The sequence below is a fragment of the Mugil cephalus genome, chromosome 5 (assembly GCF_022458985.1).
Source record: "Mugil cephalus isolate CIBA_MC_2020 chromosome 5, CIBA_Mcephalus_1.1, whole genome shotgun sequence".
Classification (NCBI taxonomy): domain Eukaryota; kingdom Metazoa; phylum Chordata; class Actinopteri; order Mugiliformes; family Mugilidae; genus Mugil; species Mugil cephalus.
This window is the reverse complement of record NC_061774.1, coordinates 5,062,546-5,075,946: the sequence shown is the minus strand read 5'-3', so window position 1 is coordinate 5,075,946 and position 13,401 is coordinate 5,062,546. Positions and strand designations below refer to the sequence as shown.

At 40.0% G+C, this 13,401-nt stretch overlaps 1 protein-coding gene across 1 annotated transcript in view; it reads right to left on the bottom strand.

Annotated features, from left to right (window-relative positions):
• The window catches only part of slit3 (slit homolog 3 (Drosophila)), a 209,869-nt gene that overhangs the window by 186,827 nt on the left and 9,641 nt on the right, over window positions 1-13,401 (bottom strand). Inside the window, exons 2-3 of the mRNA XM_047584852.1 lie at window positions 7,675-7,746; window positions 2,622-2,693 (exon numbers count right to left, since the gene is read on the bottom strand). Coding sequence (XP_047440808.1) covers window positions 2,622-2,693; window positions 7,675-7,746 — 144 coding nt within the window. The remainder of the gene's footprint in view (window positions 1-2,621; window positions 2,694-7,674; window positions 7,747-13,401) is intronic.

The window sequence follows — 13,401 nt, the reverse complement described above, 5'->3', positions numbered from 1 at the left end:
GGCCAACAGTCCCATGAAAAATGCCACACACTAACAAGAAGCTCTAAAAAATGTTGTTCAAATTCAAACAGATTTTATCACTTTGAGTGTAAAACTTGACAAAATGGGACATTTTACTATTATTATTAGTTAAAGCAATAGAAACATGGATGCGTTTCGTTAACTTTCAATCAATATCTGATTATGACCATGTCAGTGTCAACAGCAGTCTGTGTATAATCTTTTTAATATATATCTTATTATTATTACTTAATAGTTTCAATAAAACTTTCCAACATTTTTCAAATGATGTAGAAATGTTTCTAGATCCTTCTCGTGCCCAGCGCTGTTTTACTTCTTACATGTTGAATGTGGAAGTCATTTAAATGAACCGAGTATGAAATGAACACATGGCAGTTATTTACGGTGAAATGAGAGGCAGAAGAAGATGGAGAGACTGAAAGAATGGCGTCGACTGACTGAAAGACGTGTGTGTGAAAAGAAAGTATGAAGAGATGGAGTGTGTTAGAGTGAAAGATGTGCGCCCTTGTGCGTGCTTGTGTCTGCAAAAGAAAGGTGGGGTTGGCTGAGTGGAGATAGATGAAGACAGTGTGAGCCGAGGGAGTGAAAGTGTTATCAGGCTACCAAAGCATTTGGCTGAGAAACGAGGCGTGGAAGGGAAAGGGGAAAAAAAGCAGGGTGGAGGGTCATGGGGTCACAAAGTCGAAATCTGTGCAGGAGAAGACACAGACACCAACCTTTTAACCCTTGTGATAATGATAATAAGACCCTGACTTTCACTCCTGTGTGCACCAATGGAAAGAGAAATGCGTTAAAAACAGAGGTATCCACCATTTGAAATAATTGACCCGTGCTCCTAGAAAATAACTGCTGGTTTGAAAATAAAGCACAGGATCAGCTACTTTTACAGTTATGAGTCACTTTAAGACATTCGCTTACAGCACAGTTATGGTTTGCAAGAGAAGAATCCTTTGTGTATTTTCAAGTAATAATGAGACAATTTTTCTATGTGGAACCTCTGAAGTGACACCAAACCACAAGCCCATGAGCAAGTTTTTTTCCCCTTCCATGACTTTTTTTATTATATCTATTATTATTATTTTAATTTGCAAATGTATCCCTATTAGTCACACAAAAACCATGGAATATGGTTTAGAGACTGAAGGGAACTAATCTTACATGGCTATTTTATTTTATTTCTAGTGAAGCTATATCCTAAATTCTTTTTGCAAAATATCCATATAACTAAAGTGTATCATTAGTTTCTCATTTCAAAGCCTTTTAATCATACCCACAACTTTATAATTCATGCACTGACACAAATGAATGTCCTCGCCCAAGGAGATGACAACGTAAGGTCCATTTTTTTTCACATTGTGACTCCATAAATCACACAGACTCAGCATCTGGACCTCTCACCCCTGACCTTTCACCCCAGCAGGCACAACATCAGACACCCTGTCAGCTAAGCATTTTAAAAACCATTTCACTACCACTATAGTCAAAAGGGAAATGGAGGACCTTCCCCGTCACTACACTACAGCAGCTTTTACCAAAACAGACATTTGCATTAGTACAAAATGTCACCCTTGCTGTATCTAAATATGACATGCAACTTTAACCATACTGTAAAAAATGCATTTAATTTGCCCAAATCCTGAAAAAGACTGAATGAAACACCATTTCCTGTGTGGGTTTTGACACAGTCTTGCCCCCTAATCTCCTTCCCCTCTCATCTCTAACCTCTGACCCTTCCTGACACACTGTATTAAGGAGCCTTTTAACATTTAAGCAGCACATCCCCTCATGCTTTCACTATCAGATGTGTGATCTCCACATGGAGACAAGATACACATGTTGCTGTCACTCAGTGTCTCTCAGGATTTTCTGCATTACTGGAAAATCTGGCCGACAGCCGCAATCAACTAAGCAGTTGTAAAGATGATGTTTTACTTGAAATATACAGAAATTACATAAATTGTTTATCAAATGATGACTAACAGAAGAAATATACAGCCTTTGAAATCAGAAATGTTAAGACAGACAGTTCCTGTTTAGAAAGCCTGCTCTTGTCAGTCAAAGACGACCAACACTGACCCAGATGGTGTTTTAATTCACCTGAACTCCACCTATAAAAACATTTTTTTGTTTTTTTGTTTTTTTCAGAACATCTCACAACACACAAAGTGTGTTCCCCTGTCTTTGTGTCTCATGCGGCCTGGCTATCTGTCAGACCTGCAAGTCATAAACATGCAGGTGTGTGTGTGGGAAGTGTTGTGTTGTACACTGACACCTCGATTCTGTTGACTGGAGCCTTGGTGTGAGTTGAAGGGGCACGTACACACATACACTAACACACACAGAGATACTAGGAAGAAGGGAGTATCTATGGGAGATTCCAAGTTGGTGTGTGAAGTGGATGGGTATCAAACGGGTACACTGTGTGTGAATATGCCTCGCAGAACAAGACGGGTCTTCTATGCATGTTCTGTGTGCGTGTGTGCTTAGCCTGGTGGGCTTTTCCAAATGCTTAAAATACCTTAGCTTTGCATCAGCTGTTTAGGTTGCATTTTATCTCACTCATGCACATCATAGATAGCAATGTAAGATAAGCGACTTACAGTCTCTCCAGCAGTCTTAGGTCTTGGAAGGCTCCTCTCTCGATAACACTGATTTGGTTGTCCTCCAGATGACTGAAGCGATTGAAATGGAGAAAAAAAGAACAGCCTTTTTAGTTGTTATCATTATTACAGAAATACAGAATTAGACAGTAATACCATACATTACACGTGACGCTTTAGTGAGAGACCGTTGTGACAAAAAAGAAATTACACAGAGCAGGCGTCTTCATAATAGTAAGTTTACAGAGTTAAATTCTTTTACAAGAGGTAAACATGTAACTGTGAATATGAAGCCATAGCCAGAAACAGACTGGTCAAGGGTAAACGAGAGAGACACTTGCACTTTTCAAAATCCGGTTGTTTAAACAAGCAATCAGTGAACTGAAGAAATGAATCAGGCATGAAGCAAAAGTTTGAAAAGCTTATGACACATCATTTCACAAATGTTACAACTTAGCCGGCCAAAACAAACAATTAACAACTCATCCCTCTCCATTCTTAAGTAGACATAGTCTCCATTTCTCTTCTGTTTTAAAGCAGCGCTTCCAACACATACTTCTGCTTTATTCTTTCTCTGCTCTTTGTGTGTTGTCATGTATTTTGGTACAAACTAAGGTTTTCCAGATGGGACAGAGAAAGGGAGAAAGAACATCTCGACTGATATGTGTGTTTATATATTCTGTCTGAGGACGTTTGGGGTGACATCTCCTGAGAGAGGGGGAGAACGAAGTAAAACAAAGTGCATGATGCGAGGCAAAAGACAAGAGGATGAAAAAAAAGGAAAAGAAGAATCAGAGATACAGGAAGTAGAGAGTTGAGTGAGATATATTTATAAAGGAAGATGGTGCCAAAGAAAACTGAAGAAGTTGGGTAAAAAAGAGACCATGTGGGCTATGAATTGTTTTGGCATGACCTCCTTAAATATTCTTTCAAAGAAAATGTTTAGACATGCAGCTGTATTAGAACCATTAATCCATTGTGCGTCATGCTGGCTCATTATATAAACACACGTACAATCTGTTGGCCTGAAACATGGACTTGGATGAAAGATAAGAGACTGAGATGTATAAAGTGAAACATGCTTCAGTATGTATAGATTACGAATCTGAAAGCTGCTGTGACTATTTAAAAGCCAACAAACACGTAGCAGACATAGATGTCTACCTTCTGAGCTGTGTTCTATGGGTCGTCTACTTGACCCTTTATTTGCAAATGGCCAAGGTTACCAAAAAAATGAAAATGATCAGCTGTAGTGTACATTTTTTAACCTAATTTCTAAAGAGAAACACTCTTACAGATGCAAATGTATACAGAAAGCAATCACAGTTGCAGAAGTCTAAACTCTTAAGTTAGCAAAGGCAAACACAAACTGACAGGTGCAAATACACAGAGAAGATGCACACCCAGCACTAATGAGCAATGTCAGATATGTGTGTAAACATCTAAAGCATAAACGTAGATAAGGAGTTCTGCACTGGTAAGGAACCAAACACACATCTAAACACGTGCACACTTCTGACTCCAGCATCAATCATAATTTACGGTGCAGCCAAGATGAATCCCGCATGTTTACTCAGTGTAGCTGCATTTCTCCGTCCCTATAGAACAGCATACCCTGTAAACCGCTGGGAACGCTAAATCAAGACATAACTTTGAATAACTATCAAAGAGTATTTGTCCAAATGAGAGATCAACCGCATGCTGATTTATTGAATGAAGTTTAGAAAGGCAAGGGATGTGAAGCCAAACACATGGTGCGGGGAGTCAATGCTGGCATATCGCTCAGATGAGGTATTGTTTTTATATTGGTCTGTATCAGGCATTAGTCATCCACAGAGAGAAAACAGTTATTGAATTCATGTGTGTGGGGACTGCTGTGTCTCTTTCAACTTTATTAAAAAACGTTTTAGCAACCATTATAAAAAGCACAATGATGTCACGCTACCTTAACTGCGAGAACTTGGCGTCTGACGGAAATGACTTTTGGGGGCATTAACTTCACTTGTTGTGTACACACAATGGGTGAAACCACATCAACTTTTTCCGACCAAACGCTGAATGTCAAGCACAAGTTATCACCTACATCGAAATTTGTTTGGAATTACTCAAATTCGCCACAGTCTGGAAAAAATCTTGCTAAGCGAGCCTGCCAAAGATATTACGCTAAGTGTTGCGCATGCAGTGCGCATCCAGAGAGAGGTTGTGTGTGACTGTGAAGATTAAAGAATATTTAGCCTGCTGGGTATAACTGTATGATTTTTTTATTATTATTATTATTTTTTTTTTACACTGCATTGATGTTTATTGACAACCAAATCATTTGACTGATCACATATTTGAATGTATATTTAAAGGCAGACAAGCATTTGTACAGGACAAATTATCTGTAACGCAGTTTAACCTTAGAGATTCTACTCTTTTAGCATGGAAAGAATGTAAGTAGCGTTAAACTACATACAAAGTTTTCCCAGGGGAGGCATGGTTGAATGAAATCATCAGGAATTCACAGAACAAGACACTTGTGGAGAGTGAAAGAGGTCAGGTAAATAACACTAATACCTATTTGACTAAAGATAAGGGTAAAGGCTACAATGTGTGGTGATCACGTATGCTTTTGTGCATTCCTCAACTCAAATGCAAGAATGTGTGTGTGTGTGTGTGTGTGTGTGTGTGTGCGCGCGTGCGCGCGCGCTCTTTCTCAGACTATCTGCTCTTTCCCAAGCAATCTCCTCCCAATTTCTTTAAGAGATTTAGAGTGGGGAAATGTCACAGCGGTTTATCACCAACCACATGAAACAAGCTGCCACACAAACACATGCATACATATACATATACACACATGTGTGTGTGTGTATGTATATATATATATATATATATATATGCATAGAGAGAGAGAGAGAGAGAGAGAGAGAGGGAGAGAGGGAGATGGTCTTTGCCTTGCCCCATGTTGACTGAATAATTTGATCAAACACAAGCATATAAAACCCCAAAACACTGACGGACATAAGTAGTCCTCACAAGTCTGTTCATGGTTAAGTAAATGCACTTACTTAAACGAAACACACACATGCTGAAGCCCATTTCCACTCCTCAATGTAGTCACTGCGAGTGTATTTTTATCTGCCGTTAGTCTGGTTAAAACAGAGTGAGGAGGGAAGCTGCATGCAGCCAACGGTGATTATAGTTATTAAAGCTCTCTCTCACACACATACAGACGCACACATACACACACCATTTTCAGCCACTTGAGGCAACAGAGCGAGAGAGCCCTTGAAGTCAATTAGGACAGCTGAGAGGAGATGAGCAGTCACACTCCACTGAGCGCAGCCATTTAGATATGATGTGCTAGACAAGCAACTGTAACACCAGCAATGATTACAACATGTGTTTTTTTCCATCTGAAGATAAATAACTGCACAGGCACAAGGCACTGGACAGAATAAAGATGGTTCATACTTTGGGTAAATGTTTATTTCATATGTTTACTGACAGCTCCTTGAATGCAGTATGTCATATTTGGATCGAAAAAGAACACTGGAATAGGACATAGCTCAGCTGTTTTAGATCCCTTTTTTTCAGGCTGCAAAAATTATGGTTTCTGAACACATATCAGAATAGTAGGAATCTCCAGTTACGACACATGAATTAGTTCAGGCTGTGCACGCATCATGTTTTATAAGGGATTCGTCTTTGTCAGTAAGAACAGGAAAAAATATTACACTTGACAAAAAGGCATTCAATATTGGCAAGTGAGTATTGATTCTAGGTAAAAAATCCAAGTGACATGAAAATAATTAGTAAAGATTTCATGTCCAAAAACATTGCAAAATGCTACATTCCCTGATTGCTCAAAGAGACACAGGAGACAGAAGAGGACTCAGAGTTACTCAATCTTTTCTTTTACAGTTTCTCATAAACAATGACTCACAATTCCTTGCTCACAACTGTCAAGAAATTCCATCAAATAGTCTTTGTATATCATCATATCCCCCGCAGATCAGCATCTTGTTGTCGTGTTTAATACATGGGAGTCTTGCTGCTTGTTACTGGCATGTCGGCTCACAATTACTCTATTATTTAACCTTGTAAATATTCAGTAATTGCGAAATTCAACTCCTTGGATAGGACACTTACATTCTCTCCAGTCCTGAAAGACCTCATTAGGATGGGAAAATTTCTTTTATGGAGACTTGTTTCCCCTATAGCCATATAGAGGCCCATTAGGTAAATATAGCATTTGCTTAATTGTTCCAGCATGGCCGTTTTTCTGATAATGGAATTCCTTGTAAAGACGCAAATGCAGGTCACAATAAGGATATAAAGAGGAAAATAGGCACATAAAAGACCCCCTGTACTCTGGTACTGTACCTGGTACATTCAGCCTCATGGCTTCAACCAACTAACATAAAATCTAAATAACAAAATTGTCAAATTTATCAGCCATGTTTATATGATGGATAAAACAATGACTGTCTTCATGAATAGGACAGACTATTTCAAATGACTTTTTTTTTAGATGTATTGCAATGGAAAGAAAGATGGAACTCTACTTCTCTATTTGCTACAGAAACATGACAGTTATTAAAAATACTGAAATACAATCATGTTAACTTTGTTTTTGCTTCATATTCTTTCACACAAGTGAATGTGTCCTGATTATTGTTAAGTCATACACCGATCAGTCACAACATTGAAACCACTCAGGAAACTTTTGGACCTGGCATTTGTGTGGACGGTTTAGGAACAACTCAAAAAAAACATGAAGAACAGCACAAGGTGTTGACCTGGCTGTATCTGGTTAACATGCACCCAATAATGAAATCCCAATGGTGTGTTACTCAAGTTCTGACAATAATTGAGTAAGATAGTTTGACTTGAACAATGACGGGAGCATGATAAGGTTTGAGATAAAGATACAACTTGGTTTTGCCTTCTGCAACATGTACATACTGAATGTGATTTGGAAATCCACTGTGTAATTTTGACAAGCTCAAATAATGCTTGGCAATCATTACAGCACTTTCTGTCAAAAAGATGAAAGAAACAAACTTACAGAATCCTGAGGTTCTTGAGGCCAGAGAAATCCACTTTAGTGACTCTGGTGATGTTGTTTCTGTTCAAATCCCTGCGGAGAGAAACACAGAGGTTACAAGTCTTGATTATCAACTGTAGTCATAAATAATGACTGAAGAACACAATTCAGTGTCAATCATTTGTGTTGCGCTTTTAAAGAGGGATAAACTGAACATCATGTCATGTTTGTATTAGTCTGTCTACATTCAAGTTTCTCTGTGTTCTTGCTCAGCAAAATTAGTAAATGTGGCAGAGGGACAGAGCGTGAGAATGCCTAATAGCACGTGAGCCCATGCATGTACAGTATATTCAGTAGGCAAATACAAGAACACACACAGACACACAAACAAGCAAATACAAACAAACTGAAACCGAAACACGCACGCACACACGCACGCACGCTGCTGCATAGACACAGATAAGAGTATGGACACACAGGGCTCCTGCTGCTGTGAATTATGGAAGACTACATTTTCCAGGGGGGGAAAAAAAGGAAAAATAAAAAGTGGGATGAAATTATTTTCTCTTTCCATCATCACAGTTTAAAAGCTTATCGTGTTTCCTGACTGTCATTCAATCTGTTTTAACTATGAGTGCACAATGTATACACACTGCAATATGAACTGACTGCCTGAGTGTGTGTGTATAGACTGGTTCCCTTTATACGGGTATGCTGTTTATTGAAACGCTGTCCAACTGGAGGAATTAGGGCAAAGAAAAAAAACACACACACACACACAGAGCGAGAGGGCACAGACAAACAACACACACCATTTTCGCTCTTATTTCACACACACAGCTCTCCGAAAGCTTTCATTCACCCTCTCTTACTCACACATACACATAAACAGAGTCTGGTTTTGCCAAGGCAGTCAGCGTGTGTGTTTTTCATAATACACCTAAACATTTATAAATCTGATTTAAGACCATATTAGGTTTCAAAAGGCTTCCCCAAGCTGCCATGGTAAGGACCTCTAATAAGAGCCATACCCTGGCTTGAGACATGGAGGGCTGCTGTGGGCCAGACCATTGCTTCCACAAAGCCCAAAAATGGGGTCTAAGGTTCACCAAGGTGTCCTTGAAAGGCTTTCTGGGTAATGAATAGTTTTGATATCCCATCTGAAACAATGGGAGGTAACATAAATGACTCTGACAGTGATCAATGACTCCCACCCAGGACACAGAGAGCGAGACAGTGGAGAAAAGCTGGCCTAAATCATAAGCAACAACAAATAGTTTCTCACAATGAAACCCCTGTCAAACAAGTTTTAATGCGGTTTATATTTGAGAGCGAAACCTCACAGCAATGCCATGTAGAACAGTACGGCAGCAGTAATGACAAAACTCAAATGACTTAATGTAACATGAGAGGATGGTGGTTTGATACTTTTAAGTATTTTTGCTTTTGGCTCACTGCTCTTGTTTTACAGCTTGCAACTTCGATGTTTTGGTTCACTCTCACCACTCTCATCAACCTTATTTCCAGACACAGCAAGCAGCTGTTTCCATAATAGTGTGCTGAAAAACCTGCTGCACACTAACTACCCAGCACCAAAACGCAGAAGGACAAATGTGGCAACTAGCTGTTGAATTTAGTAGATCATTTAACACCTAAAGATATTTCCCTCAGCAGTTGGTGGGGACCAAAAGAGGAGCTGACGTGTTTTGCTTCCAAAGGTGGAAATAAATTAGCTCAGGTGAAAGAAGAGATAATACATTCAGTATTGTTGGTATTATAAATGCATCCACATTTGTGCACCCAAACTACATGCTTCCCTACCCTTTTACAATCAGTCAGCCTATGGGGCTAAAGGTACTGACCATTGCAGAGACTCCTGTTGTTGCATATATGTTCGCGTCTTCACTCATTTCCCATTAAAATGACTTAGACATTGATATCTGATTTCATGAAATGCTATGTCTCCGGTTTGCTGAGGTATGACAACTTTTCATTCCACGTTATTAAGCAATCTATTTGGATTTGTGTTTGGAAGCAGCAATGACATAAATAAATGAAGAAGAAAAAAAAAACAGAAAGAAAATTCATGCCGAGCCTCATCCATCTTGCCAGTTCATTCAGGACACCAGATATGTTTCTGACAGCAGGCTGCTTTGCCATCACCCAAACTGGATGCTACTGGTTCTTGTCACAGGCTTTCAGAGTATATGTAATTGGCAGTTCCTTGGAAAGGGATATACTGGCAATTACTTGACAAGTCTTCTTGGATGTGGAAAAAGAAAAAAAATTAACACAGCATTAATTTATCATTTTGAACTTACGGACAGAGCTAAATCTGTGATGAAAGCAACCTTTTGTTGCTTGTGTGTAATTCCAGGTTCTCACTTTTGAGTGACTCTGAGAGTAGCCCCCCATTTGAAAATGGGTCCTCCCCACAAAATCGCCTCTATTCATCCTATCCTTCTTCTCTGACCCCTCCACAATGTCTGTCTTTATATGTTTGAATATTTGACTAATCTTTTGGTTTTACTTTTAATGCTCTCTTCTCTTCTTCTCATCATCTTTCTTGAGTCTCTCCCCAGTCACTGCTCTCTAATGTCAGCCTGTCAGTCCTTCACCGCCAGATCACCCTATGTTCCCAGCCTTTCTCTCCCCTTTTTCCTCTTTCTGTCTAATCTCCCCCTTTTAAGAGTGTCTCCCCCTCTCTCAGTCTCTCATGTCTTATCTTTCACTGTTTCACAGTTGACTAAACACTTTTTCTTCGCCCTCATCTGTTTTTCTCTCCAACCTTAATCTCTTGTCTTTTATCTCAATCTTTTCACTCTTTTACAGTTGGCTACATTTTTCCGACCCTTTGCTTTTTTCTCTCCGTTCCTCTAATCTCTCCATCCTTATCTCCATCTTTCTCTTGTTCACAGTGGAAACTTCTGCTCTCACCAGGGAGACCGCTCTGCAGTCAAACAAACAGTAAGGATACAGTTCCAGGTAGAGCACAATGGCATCTAACATCTAACATCGCTGCCCACAAACAGAGGAAGTCAAGGTGTCTGCCAGAGCACAACAATATGCAGCATGGAATTAAATGAATTACCAACTGACAGTGATGTCAAAGGAAGCAGTAAAGTATGACTTCATCGTGAAATGAAGAACAGGTAACATGATTCCTAAATTTGCCATGGCTTCTGTACACCACAGCGTCTACAGAACTTTATAGATTATTTTTATTACTGTCTAGTCTATCAGTGGATCAGGAGAGTCACACTAAAAAGAATCCCCTTGTAAGTTCCTCCCTGTATATGTATGAGTACAACTGGATTACTAGTCAACTTCCACCCATGTAGCTAGCAGGTAAGTCAGCAATAATGAAGCATGAATGAAGCAGCAGGCATCAAACTGAGTAAGAGTGCCTTGAGATTAGGTCTCGGATTACCAAGATTTTCTGAAGACATTAAAAAAAAAGATGACACTACAGTGCAAACCAACATATTTATTATTTATTCTCCATTTTCTATGACACGCAATAACAGTGTCACGCTTGATTCGAAAGATCTCGCATGGCAAAATCACAGCTGCACATCTCAAAAACAAAAACTTGATGAGGTAGCAATTGGTATGCACCTGGCCTCTTAAAGCTTGGGTGTCCACCCCACCCAGCAGTAAAGCTTAACTTAGCTTCAAATTTAACTGACCAGCTGGCAGTCAAACAACTAACAAGAGGCTTTAGTACAAAAGCCCTAACCACTGTTTGTTTCCATTACAGGCAGATGTAAGACGCGCGTATGTGTGTGTTTGCAACGGGGGTTAAGACAAGAATGCAAACAGCAGGTGTTCAGGGAATTAATATACCATTCAACAAAAACACAAACATATATACACACACACACACACACACACACACACACACACACACACACACACACACACACACACACACACACACTCACTCATCTGCCACTTTATTAGGTACACTTGTTCAATTGCTTGTTAACACAAATAGCTAATTGGCCAATGACTTGGCTGCAATTCAATGCATTGAGGCATGTAGAGGTGATCAAGACAAAGAGCTGAGTTGTGTGGACGAAATTGCCTTGTTGATGTGAGAGGTCAGAGCAGAATGGGCAGACTGGTTGGAGATGACAGAAAGACAACAGTGACTCATAACTGCTGGTTAAAACCACAGAATGCAGAATACCATCTCTGAACACACAACACATCCAACCTTGCTGCTACAGCAGCAGAAGACCACACTGGGTGCCACTCCTGTGAGCTAAGAACAGGAAACTGAGATTACAGTTCACACAGGCTCACCAAAATTGGACAATAGGAGATTGGAAAAACGTTGCCTGGTCTGATGAGTTTTGATTTCAGCTGTGACATTCAGATGGCAGGGTCAGAATTTGGCATAAACAACATGAAAGCATGGATCCATCCTGCCTTGTATCAGCGGTTCAGGCTGGTGGTGGTGGTGTGACGGTGTGGGGGATATTTTCTTGCCACACTTTGGGCCCCTTAGTACAAACTGAGCATGGCTTAAATGCCACAGCCTACCTGAGTATTGTTGCTGACCATGTCCATCCCTTTATGACCACAGTGTACTCATCTTCTGACGGCTACTTCCAGCAGGATAATGCACCATGTCACAAAACTCATATCATCTCAAAATGGTTTCTGGAACAGGACAATGAGTTCACTGTACTCCAATGGCCTCCACAGTCACCAGATCTCAATCCAATAGAGGAACCTTTGGGATGTGGTAGAATGGGAGATTCTCATCGATGTGCAGCCGACAAATCTGCAGCAACTGTGTGATGTTATCATGTCAATATGGACCAACATCTCTGAGGAATGTTTCCAACTCCTTGTTGAAAGTATGACACGAAGAATTCTGAAGGCAAAAGGGGGTCCAACCTTTTACTAGCAAGGTGTACCTAATAAAGTGGCCAGTGAGTGTATGCACACATATATAAACACAAATATGCACACACACCTCACTCTAAACCACTGAAATCAGTGAACCTTATAGTCTGGCTGCTTTGGGCTGGCATACTGGTTGACTAGGGTTGGTGAGGGCGAGAGGGTTGATTTGTGTACAGGACAATTGGCTACACCAAACAGACTGCGAAAAAAAAACAGATAAATAACTAATAGGAAGGAATGTTAAACAAATGACAGATCAGGTGACTCCCCAGAGCTTAATGGAATGAGATGTTAGGCTGTTGCTGCTGTAATGCCGTAAACCATTAGGTATTATCACAGTACAAATGTGTGACTGCTGACCAGTCAGTCATGTTTCCCTTTTTCACCTATCTCCATCTGTCTTGTTTGTTTTCTTGACCTCTGTCCTCTTTTACTAGGACAACAATGTGGAAGAACAACAAAGTGCCACGACTTTCTATCACTGTTTTATCTGTCTCTGACAATGTGACATTTCCTCTTTGCACTTTTTTTACTCCCTCCATTGCATTACATTCTTCTCTCCCTCTATTCTGTTCATCCTTTGTTGCGACCCATCCATCACTTCATTTCCAAATGCATTCACTTCCTGTGTTAATCTCGTTATTTTCCACAAAGCACTTCTACTGCTTTATTTTCTCATTCCTCCTTTCTTGTTCTCCATCCTCCTCTTTCTTAGATAGGTATGCTCAATTTCGCTCTCTAAATCTCCAAGTTACACAAGGAATCCTAATTGCCTTCTTCCTTTTCCTCTGAGCGCCACACTCTAGAGTGAGTCTGTCACCAGACGCAGGC